The 22,272-nt window shown below is 36.0% G+C and overlaps 1 protein-coding gene and 1 long non-coding RNA gene across 2 annotated transcripts; one reads left to right on the top strand and one right to left on the bottom strand.

The window, feature by feature from the left end:
• Window positions 1–5,028: 5,028 nt before the first annotated feature.
• Window positions 5,029–5,802, top strand: LOC119072850. The gene is made up of 2 exons (XR_005086935.1): window positions 5,029–5,187; window positions 5,264–5,802. It is a non-coding gene; the product is annotated as an uncharacterized LOC119072850 (long non-coding RNA).
• Window positions 5,803–20,468: 14,666 nt separating this feature from the next.
• Window positions 20,469–21,908, bottom strand: LOC119072848 (maltose epimerase-like). The gene is made up of 2 exons (XM_037178159.1): window positions 20,882–21,908; window positions 20,469–20,810 (listed from the first exon to the last, which is right to left on the bottom strand). The coding sequence occupies exons 1-2, from the start codon at window positions 21,862–21,864 to the stop codon at window positions 20,504–20,506; spliced, it is 1,290 nt and encodes a 429-aa protein (XP_037034054.1). The 5' UTR covers window positions 21,865–21,908; the 3' UTR covers window positions 20,469–20,503.
• Between the last annotated feature and the right edge of the window lie 364 nt (window positions 21,909–22,272).

Consider the following 22,272-nt stretch of genomic DNA (forward strand, 5'->3'; position numbering starts at 1 on the left):
TATTCAACAACAACAACAACACCGAAAAAATTAGCTATAATTGCAGCTAGTATTGCTCCAGATTGGTAACGTAACCAACATAACCAGGAACATGCACAGCCTGTACATATAACATCTCGTATTATTAAATATTATTTTATGTGAATGTGAAATGAATGGTAAATTTTCTAAATTGGGACCAAAGAGGGCGGTAACTTGTCAATCAACTGTGCATTGTATTCGTTGCATTTAATAAAGGAGACTTCTCTAATCGCTCCGAAAGCCTTAATTGTAATCATATAATTTAATACGTACGCATAATATATGTATACGAATGTACATACGATTATGAGTACACAATGTCGTGGAAGAAATATTTTCCGTCGAGAAACTTATTCGATTTTGAAAACCGAAATAGAGAAGAAGAAGAAAAAAAATCCAAAATAAAATCTCGAATCAAATGAGAGTCGCTTGTGAAAGTAATTATATTTTCGATAAATTACAATCATGATACACATAAATTTGTGGTTAAATGGTTAGAACTCTTTTTTGATGGATTTAACATTTTATTTGATTTTTTTTATTTTTCTTCTTCTTCGGCTGTTATTTTGTCGATAAATTACGGTTCACTCTCTCAACCCTTAATAATAAACTGTTTGAAATGTGTGAAAATAAATCAAAATGTAACCATGAAAATACAACACCTGATTAATGTTAAAGTGTTTGAGCTTCCGAAGAATGTAAATTCATTTCGAAAATATGCTTTTATATATGGGATATACTACATATATACGCACATAGGTCTACATATATAATGTATGGCAGTCTTTGGAATATACCGAAAATTATTCTAACATATTCATCAACTTCACCATCAATCAAGTCAAAGGTATTAAAATATTTCAAACATTTTCTTTCATAATACTCATACTCTGTATAGCTGGGAGAGTATCCTCTACATTATGCCCGCATAGCACTACGCACAAATAACTTATTTTTTTTTTGTATGTGCTGTTACTGTCGTAACATCGGTTTTGGTTTAATATTATCATTTTTTTACCTCGTCGATATACATTTTTTTCCACAATTTTTTTTCCAAATAAATTATTTAATTAATTGAAGTTTTGGATTTATGACTTTACTAATGATTATTGACAGTATTGTTGAAATAAATTTTTTTATTAGAATTCTGTTTGACCCGTAAATACGACTGAAGCATCATAAATCTTTTCGTTGAACTTTCATTTTTAAAAGATTTTTTTTTTAAATATATTTATTATGAATAATTGTACAGCTGTTCGTCGGTTATTTACCGAACCAATAAATGAAAATTGAGCTTTATTGTTAGGTTTATGGGGCAGTAAAAGTGGTTACATCATAAATGTATTATATGAGTGTTTATGAGCTATTTTTGAAGCTTTCACTCAACACTCAATCATCACTTTTGTGTGCTAATTGTGAATCCTTCAGAAGTATCAATTAATTTACACCGGCTGTAAACGTCTACTATACACATAATAGAAACAACAAAGCTTCATAAATGTTTACGCTTGTAGTAGTTCTATAGTTTCAAACGAGCCATCAGAACAGTCGGAGCGTTTGCTGCGACTGAGCCCCGTACAAACCCGTATATCTATTGCGTACGTGACCCTAGTGCGTCTGTCACCCTACTTTGACCGTAAGCCTATTGCGCCGGTTAATGTAGTTAAAGTAAAATTATTATGTAATGTGTACATCTTACAAATTGCGCATAGCGCAATTACGAAGCCCCGTACGACGTTCCTTTCAAATGAAACAAAAATTTCAAATCGCCCTAAAATTTTATTTTTTTGAAGGGCCTAGTATCGGCCTCAGTCCGAGGACCCAAATTTAAAATTTTTTTCAACAACATTCTATTCGGCCTTTGATTACCTTCCAAATGAAACAAAAATTACGAAAAACGGATGAAATTTGCTCGAGTTATATGTAAAATACACATAGGGCCCTAGTAGCGGCCTCAGTCCGAGGACCCAAATTTAATTTTTTTTTCAACTACATTCTATTCGGCCTTTGATTACCTCCCAAATGAAACAAAAATTACGAAAAACGGATGAAATTTGCTCGAGTTATATGTGAAATACACATAGGGCCCTAGTAGCGGCCTTAGGCCAAGGACCCAAATTTTTTTTTTCCAACAACATTCTATTCGGCATTCGATTACCTTCCAAATCAAACAAAAATTACGAAAAACGAATGAAATTTACTCGAGTTCTATGTAAAATACACATAGGGCCCTAGTAGCATTTCACTTCTAAGGCCCTAACTCACGGTGCACTCACCCGATTTTAAAAAACTTTTTTTTCCTGGATTGGTATTGACAATACCTATCATTTGCCGTGTCATTTACATTTCCATCGTTTATTTTGCCATAAATATCACCAAATGACCTTAAATCACTTAGGTGGCCCTAAGTCACGAAGGGCCGACCCGAATATGCTCATCTTCGAACTTAGCCTCACTATTTCGACTATCTTTCAGGGAAAAAAAAATTTTGAAATCGGATTTGATTTACTCAAGATATCGACGTGACAGACGGACAGACGGACAGACGGACAGACAAAATTTTTATTGCAGATTCGTCATCTATGAACATAGGCAAACACTTTGCCCTTACCGTCTGCTTCGAATTCCATCAATTACATACGGCATCGTAATCCTATAAGCCCCTTTGTACTTCGTACGGGGCTAAAGACAATTCTTATCTTGAAGATGAAGTAGTAGATTTTACATATCAATGGACGTACACAGTAGCGAAGAGAAGCACATAGGAGAATGATGTTTAGAAACTAAGAAGAAATGTACTAGAGTTTTCCCATATTTTATTTATTTATTTATAGTTCCAACGAACAGTCGAAGCCCAATTATACATTGAACTTAAACTTAAATTATAACTAGAAAGTTGATACAGTAAAATTTAAAAGATTAAGAAGAAAATTAAAAATTTAGAAATTGAAAAAAAGTATATGGACATGACGGGGAAATTCTAAAACGGGTACAGTCCCTTAACCATTGACTTATATTCGTTATAAGACGAATTGAAAATGTCGTTGAGCCGGAAATAGATATTATGGTGGTGCTGCATGCGGTATACTGGAGAATTAAGCTGTATGTTCGACGATGGCGTAGGAAGGCGGAATAGGTGAAGACCACTTTGCCGAGTAAACCGTTGAGGTACTTGAGGTTTGATGCGCGACGATAGACTAGTGGCAATTCTTCCATGAACCAGTTTGTACAAGACCATTTCATCTAGCTCAAGGCGACGGGTTTCTAATGACTTCATTTTCAAGTGTTCCAGTCTAGTTTGATAGTCGGGTTTAATCCAGTTGAAACGATAATACAGCATCCTCGTAAATTTACGTTGCACCTTCTCGATTTGCTCCGAACATACGTGTTATAAAGCTTGATCAGGCTAGCCGGACGTTTGAAGCTCTGAGTACTTCTAAAGATAAATCCAATCAATTGATACGACTTTTTCGTGATTTCATTGACGTGAGCAGCGAAGCCTTCTTTACTATCAAACGTGACACCGAGATCCTTTTTGATTGTCTTCTTTTCTATCGGCTTATCCTTTATGGAGTATTGATAGTTGATCGGTTGCGGTTTGCAGGTTACCGACAGCGGCGAGCACTTTTCTGGGTTGAGATTTAGATTATTGCTATCACACCATTCCGAAAAAGATGAGATGTCCGATTGCAAGCTAGTTCCGTCTGCCAAACACTCGATTTTTCGAAAGATTTTGTTGTCGTCGGCGAATAACGAGCTAGATGAAGTGAAGATGTCTGGCAAATCATTAATAAAGAGTAAAAACAAGAGAGGCCCTAGTATCGATCCTTGCGGAACCCCGGATGTCGGCATAATACTATCCGATTTACCCCCTCCAATCACGACACATTGGGTTCTTCCGAAAAGATATGATCGAAACCATTGCAACGTAATTGACTTAATTCCAAAGTTCTGTAGCTTTAGAAGCAACAACCCGTGAGAAACCTGATCAAAGGCTTTCGAGAAATCTGTAAATATGACGTCCAACTGGCCACCGTCCAAAATCGAGTCAGTGACTCGTGTAGCAAACTCTAGTAAATTCGTAAGAGTCGATTTACCAGTCACGAAGCCATGCTGCGCTGGCGTAATATAATCTTTCACATGTTGATAAACTTTATTAAAGACAATTCTCTCGAAAACCTTTGAAGCAGCTGCCAGTATGCTTATCGGACGGTAATTACACACATCTGACCGTTTTCCCGACTTATAAACTGGCGTCACGTTACTAACTTTCCAGGCTAACGGAAACGAGCCTTCACGGACCGACTTATTGAAGATAATTGATAACGGTAAACTGACAGACGGAGACAATCTCTTATAGAAAATTGACGGAATATTATCAGGACTTGACACCTTGTAATGATTAAGCTTATTACATTCTGTCATAAAATTACTGCTGTCACTGTGCTTCTTTTCATGTGAACCAACTTCATATGGTGACATTTGTTCTGTAATGACAAATGTGAAGTTGGTTCATATGAAAATAGGCCGCAGAGAATGAAGTACTATGAAAAAAATGTGGCGCCTCTACAGGCCAACCCACTCATCCCATAGCCTCAAAAATCTTCACTTCGGATTTTTAAAGATAATCCATCTCTTGAAGGTGAAGTAGTAGATTTTTACAATGTCCACAGAGATGAACACGTAAACACAAAGAGCAAATGACGGAATATTTTGAAATATGTTTTACTGAATGTGGTCATGCACTTAATGGAGCGAAAGTAGTAGTAACTCAGTCTATTGGTAGCTGTGTGTTGATATTAATAGATTCGATCAGAAACGTCAGTTGCAAGCAAAGAATGACCAATGATCAAACCAATATTCTCGCTCAATGTTGGATTGGTATTCTATAATCTCTTTAGGATTCAGAAGCTCTGTATCACATAACCGAATATCCAAGCGCAAGTACAAATTGAACAACACCTTCATTCGTCTGTGTGTAAGTGAGGTGTAGACGGTTCAGCTCGAGTGTGTGTTACAGTGTTTCATAGGAGAATATGTCACTCTACCAACGGAACAATTCATTCAATCAGTTTGTTATAAAGTGTTTACCGAAATAAAACTATTTGTAAAGCAAGTAAAAAAGTCTAGCTAGAAAATCGTGCTGTTATTACCCTAAAAACTGAGGTAAATATCGATCTCATCCACTCACCCATTCTTCACGAAATTGAGAAAACAAATTACAAATTGCAAATTCTTAAAGGTTGCCACCACATTGCATCCAAGCCGAAATAACATTCATTCAATATGGCCTCGAGCTCGAATACGCCGAAAATAACAGCGATACGGCACGCAATTCAAGGGTCTCCAATCTGCGTTAGTTATGGCTACGACGAGATAACTGGGGTTTTTCTATCGGTTGAGGACAATCGCCTGAAATACGATCGCAACGCATCCGACGAGATCAACAACGTTTTTCTGGATACCGGCGTATTAGGCCTGGAAAGTGGCGACGGAGCTTACTTGGATATGCATACCGGTGACATTGAAGTGGGCATTAGGGTATCCTGGCCGGTAATGAGCGAATATTTGAAACGATATGGAGTGTCACGAAATCATATTCAAGATCTAATGAAAAAGCACATAAAGCACGAGAAAAAGTGGAACAAAGAGAGCGCCTGATTTGTGTGGAATGTTGTTGGTGAATTTGGAATGGGAAATTTTGTGTAATGTTGTCAGTAGCGATTTTCTAAGGTGAAGCAACATCGATATCAGCAATAAATATTTCAATTATTTCGAAACGCAATTTAATAGAAAATTTCTGGTTTCTCTCTCCACGTATTCCAAGTCACCTCATCGTTTTTGCACTGATAAAAAAATTTCGTCGAAATACGTCCAGTATGTATGAAATGGCTGGCAGACAGCTTCATTTCTGCCTTACTTCCGATATGTATATTCCAACGTCTGACATGTATATCATACATGTTCGACGTATAAACATACGAGTGACACGAATAGTCACGAGCATTATGTATGATTATACGTCAGACATGTACGATGTACATGTCAGACGTTAGAATATACATATCCGAAGTAAGGCAGAAATGAAGCTGTCTGCCAGCCATTTCATACATACTGGACGTATGTTGACGAAATTTGAGCTACACGGCAAACAGTGAGTGGTTTTTCACTTGAATTCACGGATCATGATAGAGATGCCTCCGGTAAGAACTAGGTTGATTCTAGGAGTTTAAAGTTTTTTTTTCTTCTTCGATAACTTTCTCGAAATCAAATTACGAAAGACATTCTTAAATAGTTCGGCCATCCTTTGTTACAGCAGTTTTGTTATATTTTTGGACTTTTGTTATGTTTGTCAAATTAATTGAAAGGGAATGGCTCGAGAAAGCTTCTGTAGGTTACATACAACGAAAGGCTTCAAAATTACAAATTTCCATATCAAAGTCCAAAAGGCACTTCGGGAATCTTCGAAATTCACAGTACGGCCAACCGAGGCCTTCTCTAAGTTCTGATCATAATTGTTGTGGATAGGTAATAAACGTAGATAAACACAATGTGCTCGAACCAGGGCCTATTTATTACCCAAATTTACCGAAAATTTGCCGAAATTTACCAAAAAAAATGTTTCGGTAAATTTACACAAATTCGGTAATTAGCTCCGTACGAGGTTCTGATGGCCTATTTTTTGGTAAATTTCTGTAGTTTTCAGTAATTTCAATAAATAAAATTCCCAATAATAGGCCCTGGTTCGAATTAATGTTTAACGAATTACATGACCAGCAACAGATCTTTTTACATCACCGAATGACGAAAATTTTGATTTTTCTGTACAATTTGTAACAATCTGTTAAACGATAAAATCTTTTGACCTGCATCCTGCACATCAGTGTTTAAACGAACAGCCCATCACCAATATGTTGCAGCAGTGAATTCGGTTTCACAGTTATATCCAGTAGATAAAACCATGTGGGGTGATAATTCAGAACAAAATATTTCGGACACAATTTGTGTCAGGAGGGTCTCAGAATTATGTTTGAAGAAAAATACAAATCTTTAACACTTGAAGAGAAAGTCGTCAATATAACAAAATGTTAATAGAAAAAAATCGAAATGAAATTTCCATAACTAAAGCTATTACAGAGACTATTATGGTAGAATATCTGTGGGAAATACAATAGCGTAATGTAGATGTGTCGCGCTACCAATTTCGTTTTTTTTTCTTCTACTTGTAACAACGCCTCCATTTCGAAAACATTAAATCACATTTTTATTCCTTTGTATAACTCATTTTCCTTATCCCAAAATTTAAATTTATATCTTGAAACCGAAACTGGAATAAAAATATAATGCACTCTCGTACGTACGTATGGATATACACTTAAATACATACCACACATAATAATATTCGTATACCGCACAATATAAATAGCAATATAGCAAGTTTTATATATTTTTTCGTATGTTATAAACCATTCAATGCATATAAGTTCACTATTTACCTGTTTGCATAAAAAGAACAAATAAGAAGAGAAAAAAAAAATGAAAATAAAAAAAAACTGAAAATATTCTCAGGATATTGAAGAAAAAAAAGGATACGGGATACTTTTGAGATCAGAGTGATGTATGTGAACAGTTTCGCAGAATGGAATGAGATTTGTTTCTAGTTTTATTTTTCAATTTATTGTTCAAGTTCATACAGTTTTTTTTTTGGCAGTGTGGGAGCATTTGAAAAGAAATTTAATTTTTTTTTTCGGCTGTTGTACTTGAAATTTTTGAAGGTAATATTGGAGGAATTTAATATACCGATATCAGGTCAACAACAAAAAAATATATAAAACAAATCTGGCCGAAGTAATTTTGTTGTGCATGGGAATGGGAAAATAATTCCATTGGAATTTATGGTAACAAAACAGTTACCACCCTTTCAGTTTTACCGTTGATTAGGACGTCAGGACCATGGGCTTATGGGATCATTCTTGTTTTAAGTTAAATGAAAATTATCTCGGTGTGCTCTTGCACCATTATAATTGTCATTTAACTTAAAACAATAGGACGAAAATACACCCATAGCTTTTCGAAGTAGTTGCTTTTTAAGTAGAAACAATAACCACACACAGCGGTCATGTTAAACCGTGAGAACTCATAGTGTCTAAAACTGTTAAGAATTCTACGGTATCTAGCATCCTCTTGAAATGAAAGTGGTCGGAGTGGGCCGAGCTTATAAAACGATCAGAATAAATACAACAGTGAAACGGGCTGGATGCCCTAAATATTTGTGTTTATTTTCAAAGTTATTCGTAGTCGCATCGAAGAAGAATCGAAAGCATCTAAAATTTTCGACAAAAACATTACTTCTGCTCTGAAAATGAAGTTGTGGAAGAAATGATCAGTTTGAAAAAAACACCATTACTCTTTCAAAGGACTGGTTTTAAGAGTGATATCGCCAAATCTTCAGGTGATTTTTTTAACTTTGGAAACAAGCGGTCTCCGATTTTAATGAGTGAGAGCTCGTTGGATTCCTCTTTCAATTCTAGGAAACACGCGTCTTTCTCTTTTTCTTAAAAAAATTGTTTTCTTTGAAAAGCGCTCAAAAGTGAAGACATGTCAGAGGGTACCGAAAACAGTTTTTCGGCAATAACTCAAGAAAAAATTATTTTAAATTGTTGTAATGTTGTACGATTGTCGGCCTTGAAAAGACCTACAGGTGGAGTATACGCACCGCTTGGTGCTAGTTGATCCACTAGAGTTATGACTAGAAATATAGTGAATGTTCGGAGAGTCCGCCTTCTCTGCAGCTTCGATGTACCACGGAGCTGAGTATGGGGTGTTGTAGCTGGCCTCACCCACTATCGTTGCACATATAAATGAATCCAGTACTTTTGGGCTGCAAGCCTACAGAAGTCTTGAAAAAAAAGTTGGTGACAAAATGTAGATTTTTTCCTTCTGTCTGAGGGCCCAACTGCCAGAACAGCGTCTGGAACGGTTCTACGTGAGTAATTTTGTATCGTCTACTATTCCCTTACCGTATACGCTTCACTTTGACTCGAATATAGGTCGTTACAACATATCCAGTGTTAGTAATTATTAAATTTTTCTCGGAGGATTTTAGTCAAATTAAGTGTTAGCGTATAGCAACCTCAGGAGTCCGGAACAGTAATTAGTTGGACCAATTGGACCAATATTTGCTACGCGACAGGAGTTTGGAAAAACGATACGATCAAGTGGGAGCAAACGGTTTTCCAAAGTCCTGTCACGTAGCAAATATTGGTCCAATTGAAAAACTAATTACTGTTCCGTAGTCCTGAGGTCATTTGCTATACGCTAACACTTTATTTGACTAAAATCCTCGGAGAAAACTTTAATGATTTTTCTCTTGATATTACTAATAGTGGATCTGATATATTCGCGACATAGCGAAGCGTTTTTCTATTGATAAGGTGAAAGAATAGTAGACAATAAAAAATGATTGCCGTAGTACCGTTCCAGATGCTCTTCTGGCAGTTGGGCACTCAGAAAGAAGGAAAAAATCTACATTTTGGCACCAAATTTTTTTTCAAGACTTCTGTAGGCTTGCAGCCCAAAAGTACTGGGTTCATTTATATGTGCAACGATAGTGGGTGAGGCCAGCTACAACACCCCATACTCAGTTCCGTGGTACATCGAAGCTGCAGAGAAGGCGGACTCTCCGAACATTCACTATATTTTTAGTCATAACTCTAGTGGATCAACTAGCACCAAGCGGTGCGTATACTCTACCTGTAGGTCTTTTCAAGGCCGACAATCGTACAACATTACAACCATTTAAAATAATTTTTTCTTGAGTTATTGCCGAAAAACTGTTTTCGGTACCCTCTGGCATGCCTTCACTTTTGAGCGCTTTTCACAGAAAACAAATTTTTTAAAGAAAAAGTGAAAGATACGTGTTTCCTAGAATTGAAAGACGAATCCAACGAGCTATCACTCATTAAAATCGGAGACCGCTTGTTTCCCAATCACCTGAAGATTTGGCGATATCACTCTTAAGTCTAATAAATTCGGTATGGTGCCAAATATTTATTGTCGGTGGATAATTCAGGCAAAGAACGACCATATCTCACCGGCAATTTCATTTTAATTTCTTTCTTCTTATAGATAGCTTTTTGGGCTACATCTGTCTAGAGAAGGGTATATTTTAGGGAAGTTAAATTCACTAAAATTCTTCAGTTTTTTTCTTATTTACTAAGGCTTCATTATCACAAATCTGCAGATGGAGTTTTAGTTGCTTTTGATCGTCGGTAAGCCAGGTAAATAATCTTAAATGATATTTTTTAAGATTTACGAACAAATACAATTTAGGGATCTTCGAGAAATGTAAAAAATTATCGGGAACTTAATTCCTTTAAAATAGGCCCTGTCTAGAGACATGTATGACATCTATCATATGGTTCAGTCATTAACAACAATTATTTTGTCTACTAAACTAAACATTCTGCTACAGTTTAAAGAATTGATTTTGAGAGTACTTTTAACTGATTAATTCAATCTCAAAGTCTCTAGTTCAATCAAGATTCGTGATGACATAAAATTTCCTGTGAACTCGCTGGTGCATACCATCCTGTAATGCACAGGGAGAGTGCAACGTATCGTAAAAGACTTATTTTTCACCAAGAAATTCATAAATCGACTTTTCACCAAGAAGACATCATGACTTCAGAGTGAAAAGTCGAGTTAAAGAATGTCTTTGCCAAAAATAGGTCACCAAGTCTTACGATACAAATTGTACCGAAACACCAAGACTCCCGTTCCGAAACATAAAAAAAAATAAATTTCATTGACTAATCAAAATTCAATAGGCCTCACGAATCGTCACAAAGAACGTAACTTTTTCATTCAATCGACTTACCTGTGTAACATATTAGACCATGACATTGATCAAATAAAAAGATTGAGTTTCATTTCAACAAAAATTAGACCACTGTCACCATAACTTCTCACATTTTTGACAATTTTCACTTAATCCAATAATAGTTTTCCATTGATAACATTTTTTTTCTGGCATTGTACACCATAATGATGTTGTGGGTTGTCTTTCAAAACGAAAAAAATTATTTGATTTGAATGAAATGTTTTTTATGAATGAAATAAACGTTCGGATACCCAGAGTACCCACACCAATCAGGGCAACAAAAAAGAAAAGAATAAAATAATTTTCTCACAGCGTTGCTAGTTTTGATACTGTCGCATTTATTTCATAGAACGACAATAGCGAAGTGAATCAAAGGCCCTTCAAACTTGTTAAGTTATTGCAGATTATAAAATTTGAACTATTTTTAGGTGTAAATCTATTATTACTCAGTGTTGGTTGTTGAATAGAAAAAAAATTGAAATTAATCGGGGGGAAAATAAAAATTATTCCGTTCATCCTAATATCAGATTACTATTTTATCCCACCAACATACGGTAAGCATATCATCAGCAGAATCTACTACTTCTCTTTCTTTAAGTATTTTCAACTGATTGGTAGAAAATCTTTAAATTCATTTGCTCTATCATACATTGTGCCAATACTATCTCTAGCAAACAAACTACCTTTATTAAGGTAGTGAAAGGATCAAGTAGCCTTTGGAATTTACATGTAGATTACAGCGTAGTCAGTCAAAATGTAGAATACAAAGAAATAGACCTTTTAAGTTCGAGAAAAGACTAGATGGTCTGGAGGGATGAATTGACAGCTGACAGCTGTAATCGGTTCGCTATCGTTCACTCTAGTTGAATAAAAAGTAAAAAGTGAACGAAAGTGATCAAAAGCGAACCTGTTACAGCTATTAGCTGTCAATTCATCCCTCCAGACCATCTAGTCTTTTTTCGAACTTAAAAGGTCTATAAGGTGTGAATTTAACACAGAGAGCTGAGAGTTTGTTTGCTAGAGAGAGTATTGATTTAGCCATATGAGACGACTTGAGGCTAAGTTCATCATTGTTGATTTTTGTCGATTTTTGTTATCTTCTAAGTCGATGGAGGAGCCACTAGAAACTTTTGCTGCAAAATTACCAATGTTTGCGAAGATCTTCCAAAATTGGCTACCAGATTTTTTTAGTAAATTTTGAAAAAATTTAGAAAACACGGCGCTCTTTTCAAGCAAGAAAAAGTTTTTTGGCCCAGAAATTGATCTCTGATTAAAATAGAGGGACATTAGAAGTCATAGAAAAACCGCACAAAAGTAAAGACAAAAATTGAAAAGAATGTGTAGTGTATGGTGAAGGATCAGCTCTGATAAAACGACGTGGTTTCAAGGGGTCCTCTAAGGCTCCTCTACTCCCAGCAGTGATCATTTTTTTGGATACTCTTTCAAAACGAAAAACGTTTTTTTTACTTGAAGGGTACCGTGAAGAAAATAAGTTCTTCGATAATGGGCCCTGCTTTGCTACCACTGCTTTCGTGACCAATGTAGAGTTGTCATAACCCATTCTTTCACAACATAGGCTTCAGCTTTACTCCTCTGTTCATCCCGGTGCATTAAAAAGAGATATTCACGGAGACAACAGACCCATCGAACCTCGGACAAGTGATCACGAGTTCACGAGCAACAATACTCAGAGGAAGGAGTTCGATACTTGGAACGAAAATCTTCACAATACATAAAAAAATCAATTAAACAAACTTATTTAAAGACCACAGACCACACATTTAACCTATACGGCTATTCATATGTTATCGATAACGACGACCAAAATAATGACAAGCTCTGGGTAATATGATTCGTCGAACTTTGACAACCCGAACAACGACAATTTCGTCCATAGCAACGTCGCTTACGTGATATTTCATACAAATCGACCAACGTCGCCTACGCGACTTACACAGAGGTATTATTGAGGTTATGGTTATATAGATGAAATTTGACAATTCATATGACCTTGGAACAAACCTATAGTAAAATGCATGTGAAAAAATTGAAGTACAAGATTTGAAATCAACTATTTAAAAATACTTGATCAATGGAAGTAGTAGACCCGATAATTCTTTCCGTCTGTAACAGGCTCAGAACCACATTGTACTGACCCTGTTCTTACAGATCTCAAAATTATCTCACAAATGAGAAGCCGGTGCAATCTTATACGATATGTACCAGAAGCCGTATAAATAGAAATGTACAGATTGAAACAAATTGGTCGGTAATCGCAATTGATATCAATTTACCAATTATTTGCCACATTTGCCATTTAGTGTCAATTGAAACTCTTGCAGATGCTGGTTTAGTAAAATTGTGCTAAGGCAAATGGCAACATTTCTGGTGTATTTATACATATATATGTATTGACTACATCAATTCAATGAACAGAAATAAAATGGAAAGTTTACTGAACAGTGCTTTCCTTCTCAATTCACAATATGCATTACATAAACTTTTCTATCGAAGAAAATCTTATAAACAGAAAAAAAAGTGGCTTATGTGCACTCAATAGTTGATAGACTTAAATACGTATCGGTGTATGTATAAGATGGTACTATAGGTACTATAGCAATTGTTGTACATTATGTTAAAGTTAGACTTTACGTCAGAAAAGAAACAAAAAAAGAAGAAGAAGAAAACTTTGTACATACAAAATGGAATAGTTTTATGTGCAAAAGTTTTCTCTACTCTTCGACACCGCCGCACACAAGCAAATAATACAATCTTCGAACAAAGAGTCAAAAGAAAATGTTTTATCAGCGGAAATTACTTAATGAATTTGTGTATTTGTTGGATTTTCTTTTTAAATTACGACTTTCTTCAGTTGATTTTTTCTTCCTCTTCTTTTTTTTTTGCTACACATGGGGTAATGGAAAACTGCAATCGGTGCGAAACTATTTTATTCCAATCGAATTGCGAATTAGGATCTTTTTTTTGGTAGAATGTGCTGTTCGATGTGTATATATATATCTACTCGTGATGAATTATCGTGATTAAGGAATTAGTTTCTTTAAGTGAAGAAGTTTAAGTAATTAGAATGTGAGTCGTGTACACACAGGTGTTTATTCCGAATGAATAGTAGATTTCCAATGCACACAATGTAACATATAACTCAAGAGAAGGTGAATTATTTCGAAGTATATTTTACTATGTTGTAGATAGATGTACGTCGGAATTCCTTTTTAATTATGGCATTAAATTGACTCGTGTCTATTTTAAATGATTTTTTACTCCAATTAAATATTTACAAAATACTATCTCTGTGCTCTGTGTGTATTGGTCCATATATTCATTACTTATGCTGGGCAGAGTCACAAATGCTCAATCAGATGTTAATATGAACGATAATCCTCATCTGAACAATTAAACTAAAAGATATTACTCACTGCACCACCGGGAAATGAGTCATTACTTAATTGACATGAGCATTGAAACTCGTCTTCGGCTCGACCTGCAAACGTCACACTTGGCAAAATAGAAAGTTCCAAAGAAGGAATTAATCTAATATTTATCAAATATTTGGCGATCCATCCAACAAAACATAGGTTGATTCAATATGTCTCGATACGCTTTTCGCATGCTTTTGTTTTCCCTAGGGACGAAAGTGGCTTATTACACACCTAGGGAAAACAAGAAAATCGTGTGGTTATAGACCTCTGATTCGCCTCGGACCAATAACATGTTGGATATCACTTGATGATAACTTATGTTGAGTGAATGAACATAGTAATCTAATTGAACTAGTAAATCTAGTAACCTTAGTTAAGGACTAAAATCATATAAATACGGTGTATTTGCTATAATAAATTCAGTCTATTTCGAGACGACAAACTGGTCGTTTTATTTTAGATTCCGGATTGGAATCCGTGAAATTCCAACAGGTTATGGGCCCAGGCACATTAAACTGTGGCAATTAATCTACAGCGCCAGTTTGCACTGGAAGGGGTGTCAATAACACTCGCTGTACGATTGAATTGTGTTGTGTGGTCTGTGGAAAGTTGTGGGGCCGGTGGCGGAGTATTCCAAGTATGGCGATTGGTATGGTATCGTTTCGTCTGAGGAGGTGGTCACTGGCAGACAATGGTTGCATGAGGTCAATGAGAGGTAGCCGATGGTCTCAACAGTGAATTCATTTGGTGGCAAGATGCGGTATTGACTGTGTATGGGCATAGCGGTAAAGCAAGCGGCAGTGTGGTCGTTGGCACATACAAGTCAATGGATTGCTTAATGATTGGAGGTTGTTGAAGACATACGGTAGCGAGAATATCATTGGATATCATTGGTGGCAACAGCGAATTTGAGTAGGAGAATTGCGGGAAACATTAAGTGGATCCATAAATTATTATCAATTGAGGGGTAGTGTTGGATATCACTTGATAATAACTTATGTTGAGTGAATGAACATAGTAATCTAATTGAACTAGTAAATCTAGTAACCTTAGTTAAGGACTAAAATCATATAAATACGGTGTATTTGCTATAATAAATTCAGTCTATTTCGAGACGACAAACTGGTCGTTTTATTTTAGATTCCGGATTGGAATCCGTGAAATTCCAACATAACATTCACAAGAATCCTTTGTCCCTTATTATACAAGCCATAACATAAATTACTTTCTGCATACAAACTTTGCTTAACCTGAGACGAAATGCTCAAGGCCACAGATTACAAAAACCGAATTCCTTTCACACCCTCTGACTTTCAAAGAAAGACTCGTCGGAACGACAAATAGCTCTTCCCTTGCCTATCACGTAAGGTGACAAAAAAGAAGAAAGATCAGCTGTTTCGACCTCGAGAACTAGCGGCGGTCATAGGTCAGAGTGGACTGAGCATCTTCAGTTGCTTCCGCTAGCCTCTTACACAAGACAGCAGGAAAGCTTTCCATGAACAAGTGTAGGGTAGTTTGCATTGAGACATTGCCATCTCTCAGGTTAAGCAAAGTTGGTATGCCGAAAGAAGTTCGATTTCGAGTTTTACAGGAGAACTGAACTTGTTTGAAAATAGTTAGAGAACAAACGTGAATGTGTAATTAAGTGGTTCAACGACTCTGAATGAGACGTAGACATCCGTAACTTTGGGTGGTTAGTAACTCTTTATAACCCCTTTTTAGTCTGACACGGAAAGTGTGTTTAATTTGCTGCCTTCCTTTTTCGGAATCAGCGTATCCAGATTAGTCCAAAATAAAGTAACTCTCTTGAAAAATCGATGCAAAACTATAAATATCAATCGAAATCCTTCCAACCGTTCGTTCAGGTAAATACTCTGTTTATGCAATTTGGTCCACATAATAATGATGCAACATCGAACAGCAAAGCTAACAAATGAATACCAACGTTTTGAAATACAGGTCGTCGTCGGAGACAAGTTTGTTTGTGGATAAATGTGAAAAACGAGTATTGAGCACTTTTCAATGCTATTGTGTTACATTTTACCTTTTTTTATTGTGACCTACCTATACCGTAACGAAGCATCACGATCATAATTTTAGTCATTTTAATATTATTTGATTCGGGGCAATAAATTATAACGTAAAAAGAGTATGAATCCTAGTCTTGATACGTCGGTGCATATCTGAGAAAATGTTATATTTCCAACATTAAATGTGTTATTTATGGCATAGGTGTAACCAGTTTTAACGCTTTATTTATCATTTTGCGCGTGTAATCGAAATTCGATGAGGTGTACACACAAAAAATCTTCTCGTTTTATATTTTTGTCGTATACATTAGCGATTACAAAAGAGGGATGCTCTAATAATAATAAGTTTTTTCTTCATCTCCAAGAAGAAGAAAAAAATCATTTTCAAAAAGATGATTTTTTAATGCCTCTCTCTGTCTGTTTGTGTATACTTTTCCACCGAAACTTATCTCGTTTTGTAGATTTTTCTCATTGTTTGATTTGAATTATTGGCTAAATTAACATATAAATTTGTGGCAGCGTTTCTGGAACAAATTCACCTTTATTTTGTGGTTTGGTTCGGATTTTTATCATAATACCGCAAGGGAATGCACACTTTTCCATAATTTTTATTACGTCTAATGGTAGACCGTAATTGGCAGTTTTCGAAAATAATTTTATGTTTGGTGGTATCACAATGGCTGACTGGTGCTCTTGAAAATCATGAGCACTCATGCTCAGAGTCTCTGAGGTTTTACGAGTGATATCGCCAAATCTTCAGGTGATTGGGGAACAAGCGGTCTCCGATTTTAATGAGTGATAGCTCGTTGGATTTGTCTTTCAATTGAGTTACAAACAAATTTTATTTTTATTTTTTATCGATGGAGAACCTAATTATAAGACACTTTGTCTCGTATCATATGCCAAAAAAAGTTAAAACTTTTTTTATAAATCATTTTGAAAGTCACTAAAAACACGAAAATTCGAATAGAAATACAGTATGTCATCAAAAATTTTTGTATTTCGATTCGAATTTTCGTGTTTTCAGTGACTTTCAAAATGATTTATAAAAACATAGCTAACGCCGACCCGTACGAAACACCTATTCGTATCAAAAGCCTTTAATGTGAAACTCTTCATTTCTCTTACTTCATTTTCTTCTCTACTGAAAAGCTATTCGCCCTTTAAAATCACTTACATTATCTTTCTTAGCCTTGTAAGCATATACAAATAAATTGCCGGGGGCAATATAGACAGCCCCGTACGAAGTCAACTTTCATAAATTCCTATTTAAACAGCTATATACCGCTATATTTACCTATATTTCACTGTAAATAAACATTACACAGATGAATATGCTATTATGGCGTTCGGACAAAATAACCCCGGACGAAATAAATCCGGACATAATGTCCCCTGGACAAAATAACCCCGGACAAAATAACCCGGACAAAATAACTCCGGACAGAATAACTCCCAAATAAAAAAAACGATATAGTTACTCGAATATTTTCAATACACTCAATATATTCGAATATTCATGAGTACATGGTCGATATGTTCGAATATAGTCGAGTACATAGTGGATGTATTCGAATATATTCGAGTATCTTGTCGAATATATTTGATATATGCGAATATAGTCGATATATTCGAATATAATCGATCATGTTTGCTATATGCGAATATAGGCGATACATACATACTAGTATGTAGTCGATATATTCGAATATAGTCTAGTTCTTAGTCGATATATTCGAATATAGTGGAGTGGAGTACTTAGTTGACATATTCGAATATAGTCGTTTATATTTGATATATGCGAATATAGTCGGTATATTCGAATGTAATCGGGTATATAGTCGATATGTTCGATGATAGTCTAGTACGTAGTCGATATATTCGAATATAGTCTAGTTCTTAGTCGATATATTTGAATATAGTGGAGTGGAGTACTTAGTTGATATATTCGAACATAGTCGTTTATATTTGATATATGCGAATATAGTCGGTATATTCGAATGTAATCGGGTATATAGTCGATATGTTCGATGATAGTCTAGTATGTAGTCGATATATTCGAATATAGTCTAGTTCTTAGTCGATATATTTGAATATAGTGGAGTGGAGTACTTAGTTGATATATTCGAATATAGTCGTTTATATTTGATATATGCGAATATAGTCGGTATATTCGAATGAAATCGAGTATATAGTCGATATGTTCGATGATAGTCTAGTATGTAGTCGATATATTCGAGTATAGTCTAGTTCTTAGTCGACATATTCGACGATAGTCTAGTATATAGTCAACATATTCGAATATAGTCGAGTACATAGTTGTAGTCCATATATTCGATGATAGTAGACATATTCGAGTATAGAGTCAATATATTCAAATTAATAGTCGATATATTAGAATGTACTTGAGTATATAGTCGATATGTTCGAATATACTCAAGTATATAATTGATATAATTTAATAGATTATATGCTGCGCCGCAGGCCGTGGAAAATAAAAAAAAAATAAAAAAGCGGGGTCGAGGGGCGGCAGCCCCCGCAGAGGGGGGTGAAGGGGGGAGTATCCCCCCTTCAATGTCGTCATCATTTAGTCCAGGGGTTATTTTGTCCTGACCTGATCGGGGTTATTTTGACCGGGGTTATTTTGTCCGGGTTATTTTGTCCGGAGTTATTTTGTCCGGGGTTAATAAGTCCTAGAGCCGCTATTATATAGCTCTACATGCCTGCATATAGCTCAATATAGCTGTATATAGGTATATATAGATGTCCGTATATGGAATCCCTGAAACCCCACACACTTAACACATTATTTCCATGTTAACAGAAACTCTCTTAGTACCATTTTCCCCAAGATACTTCAATTTTACTAAAATCCAATATGGCCGCCGGCAGCCATTTTGTTAGGAGACCGGAAATAGTACCGCTTTACATTCGTTAATACCTTTCAAACAAAAAAAAATTCATGAAATTCGGTCAAAATTTACTCTAGATATTGTCAAAATACACCACGTTCACTGTACTTCCGAGTAGCCAGATAAGAGCTCACTCCAAGAGACCTAGCTCACGCTCCGGAGAACATAATTTCATAAAAAAATTTTTTACCTGATTGGTACGGTCAATACCTATCTAATAAAGCTAAAACAGACGAAATATGTTCAAATGTGGCCGACCTACAAGCAAAAACTGCTTGCCGCCCTATGCCTGTTTCACACCAAGGGGTCTAACTCACGAGTCGGTCATCCGATTTCCATAAACTTTCTTTTTTCGATCGGTATTGTAAATACCTTTTATTTGACGTATCACTTACGTCATTAACGTTTAAATGTCCGGAGATATCTTCGAAAAACCGTAAAGCACTTATTGGGCCACAGCTCGGGAGGGGTCGATCCAAAATCACTCATCTTCGAACTTAGCCTGTCTTTTGACATTACCAAACGGGAAAAAAAAGAATTTTCAAAATCGGATGCGTTTTACTCAAGTTATCGTGCAGACAGACAGACGGACAGACGGACATTTTTTTTTTCGCGGATTTGGCATCTCTAGACAACCACAATAGGTTTCCCCTTACTCAGGGAGTCCAATTCGACGTGTTACAAACGTATGCGTAAACCTATAAGACCCCAGTACTTCGTACGGGTCTAAAAACGGATTTTAAATTGTTGTAATGTTGTACGAATGTCGGCCTTGGAAAGACCTACAGGTAGAGTATACGCACCGCTTGGTGCGAGTAGATCTACGAGAGTTACGACTAAAAATGTAGTGAATGTTCGGAGAGTCCGCCTTCTCTGCAGCTTCGATGTTCCACGAAACTGAGTATGGGGTGTTGTAGCTGGCCTCACCCACTATCGTTCCACGTATAAATGAACCCAGTACTTTTGTGCTGCAAGCCCACAGCAGTGTTGGAAAAAAAAAGTTGGTGCCAAAATGCAGATTTTTTCCTTCTTTCCGGGGGCTGACAACTGACAAAAAAAGATTGCAGATTTGTCATCAAGTAGCTTTATATGAAAAACAAAATTTTCTGCGACAGGTAATAGTCACTGTCTTGCTGGGACATTTCGAGGGTGTCAAAGAGAATACTGGAGAGAAGAAAGCCGAGAATACTAGAAATTCTGAATTTATTCACAAACAAAATACTATGCGCCACATAGACCGAACTTGTATTCGATTTGTTTTGCGTAGAAATCGGATGGATTTAACAGTATATCAGAGCCATGATGCATTGCATTCGGATAGTTTTGGCACTGTATGTAGAATCCTGAATTTTTTCGGTACTTTGATGATCCCTTGCCATTTATTTTCGGTACTGTGTCGTCCTTTTCAACTTTGTCAAGCACTTCCCCTAGCATTTTACTGATGACCTGTTTGGATATACTACTTGACGATGTACGCTGATTTCTAGTTTTATTCAAGTTTTCCTTGTACATGCTGGGAACGGTAATGCTACAGAGACAAGTGGAGGAAAGAGTAGCTTAGGAATTAGACTTTAATGGAAAGTATAGTACGAGTTACACCTCTCCAAATCCATTTTGCATACTAGATGTGCGCCAGGAAAATTATCACATGCTGAAAAGGTGACACATTTTTGGTCCGTGTATATTTCCATGGCGCGTCCCGATTGACGATGGATGAATTGGCCGACAAACTGTTTCGCCAATTGTTGATCGTATGAATTAATTGAAAAGTAGGGCGAATAGTCAATCGGACCAATTTTTGATAGTGCTACTATTACAAGCTGAGGAACTCTAAGATCATTGTTGGTTGATCCGATGTCAGCAAATTTTCCAATGGAGTTGTTCTTATCGGTCTTACTACCTTTTTCACGTATTACCTTATTGCAATTCATGTGGAACACATGTTTCATTAATTCAATCGGGCCCGCTGAATGACCAGCTAAGTTAAAATACAATCGATGGCTCAAGTCTACCGGCATTTTTGTATCGACTGATGCTTGATACGTAATGACGAATCGATTGTCTTCGGTAATATGGAACATAACATTGGCAAACAAATTACCGGGACAACCATCGTCACTAGACGACAAATACGACAGAACCAACGTAACACCGTCAACACTTGGTATCCAATTTACGTTCGACAGTCCCAAAAATTCATTCTGTTTCGTTTCGCTATTTTTGGTTGCTCCTGCAACTCGTCCCAATAAACAATTGAAATTGTATTGATTCGCTTCGATGTAGTCGTCCAACGTGTCAAAGCCCAAGATAATATCTTCACTTTCCACCTTTCTGTTAGGAACTTGTATTGAAAGCACCGTCGCTCCATAGGTCATAACGCTGACGAGCATTGAATTTTTATTTTGCCACGTGAACTTACTAACTGGTTCCGTTTCACCGCTGTATTTGTTTCTGACGAATCCAAAGATAGTTTTTCGCAATGAGACAGATCCAATTGTAAATTCTTGTTCGCCGCAATCACAAGAATTTTGCTTGGAGTGGTCGCAAAGCATGACTGACGGCGAATGCGTAAGTTTTCTCATGGAAAGACAATTTTCCGAGACGTAAGAAAATTTGGATCGGTCAAACATCCATATAGAGTCAAACTAAGGTAACTCGATTGTACTTAGTTCATAAGCAGTCAAAATTTTCATTGTTTTGACTAAGTGCTCAACTTTGTAACTATTGTAACCATAAAAACGGTTTTTCATCTGTTAACCACAACGATGACAAATAAGCGTCAAACGGTGCATTTCTCTTATTATAGAAAAATCAAGATTGATTTTATGTCAAAAAAAAACTATATTTTAAGCAAAAGAAGTAATAGATTTAATATTGCGATAGAATTAAATGCTGCTTGTAAACTAAAGCTCATGTAATAGATTTTTGTACAATTCTTCATGATTTATGAAATTACAGGGATTTATGAATTTAGGGATTTCAGCAATGAA

The sequence above is a fragment of the Bradysia coprophila genome (assembly GCF_014529535.1).
Source record: "Bradysia coprophila strain Holo2 chromosome IV unlocalized genomic scaffold, BU_Bcop_v1 contig_84, whole genome shotgun sequence".
Lineage (NCBI taxonomy): Eukaryota > Metazoa > Arthropoda > Insecta > Diptera > Sciaridae > Bradysia > Bradysia coprophila.

Excerpts from the sequence above, each read along its gene's own strand:
- LOC119072848 (XM_037178159.1), bottom strand. The coding sequence starts at position 21,864 with ATGAGAAAACTTACGCATTCGCCGTCAGTCATGCTTTGCGACCACTCC. Across the intron at positions 20,811-20,881 it reads TGCAAAATGGATTTGGAGAG|CATTACCGTTCCCAGCATGT; the intron begins GTGTAACTCGTA and ends TTGTCTCTGTAG.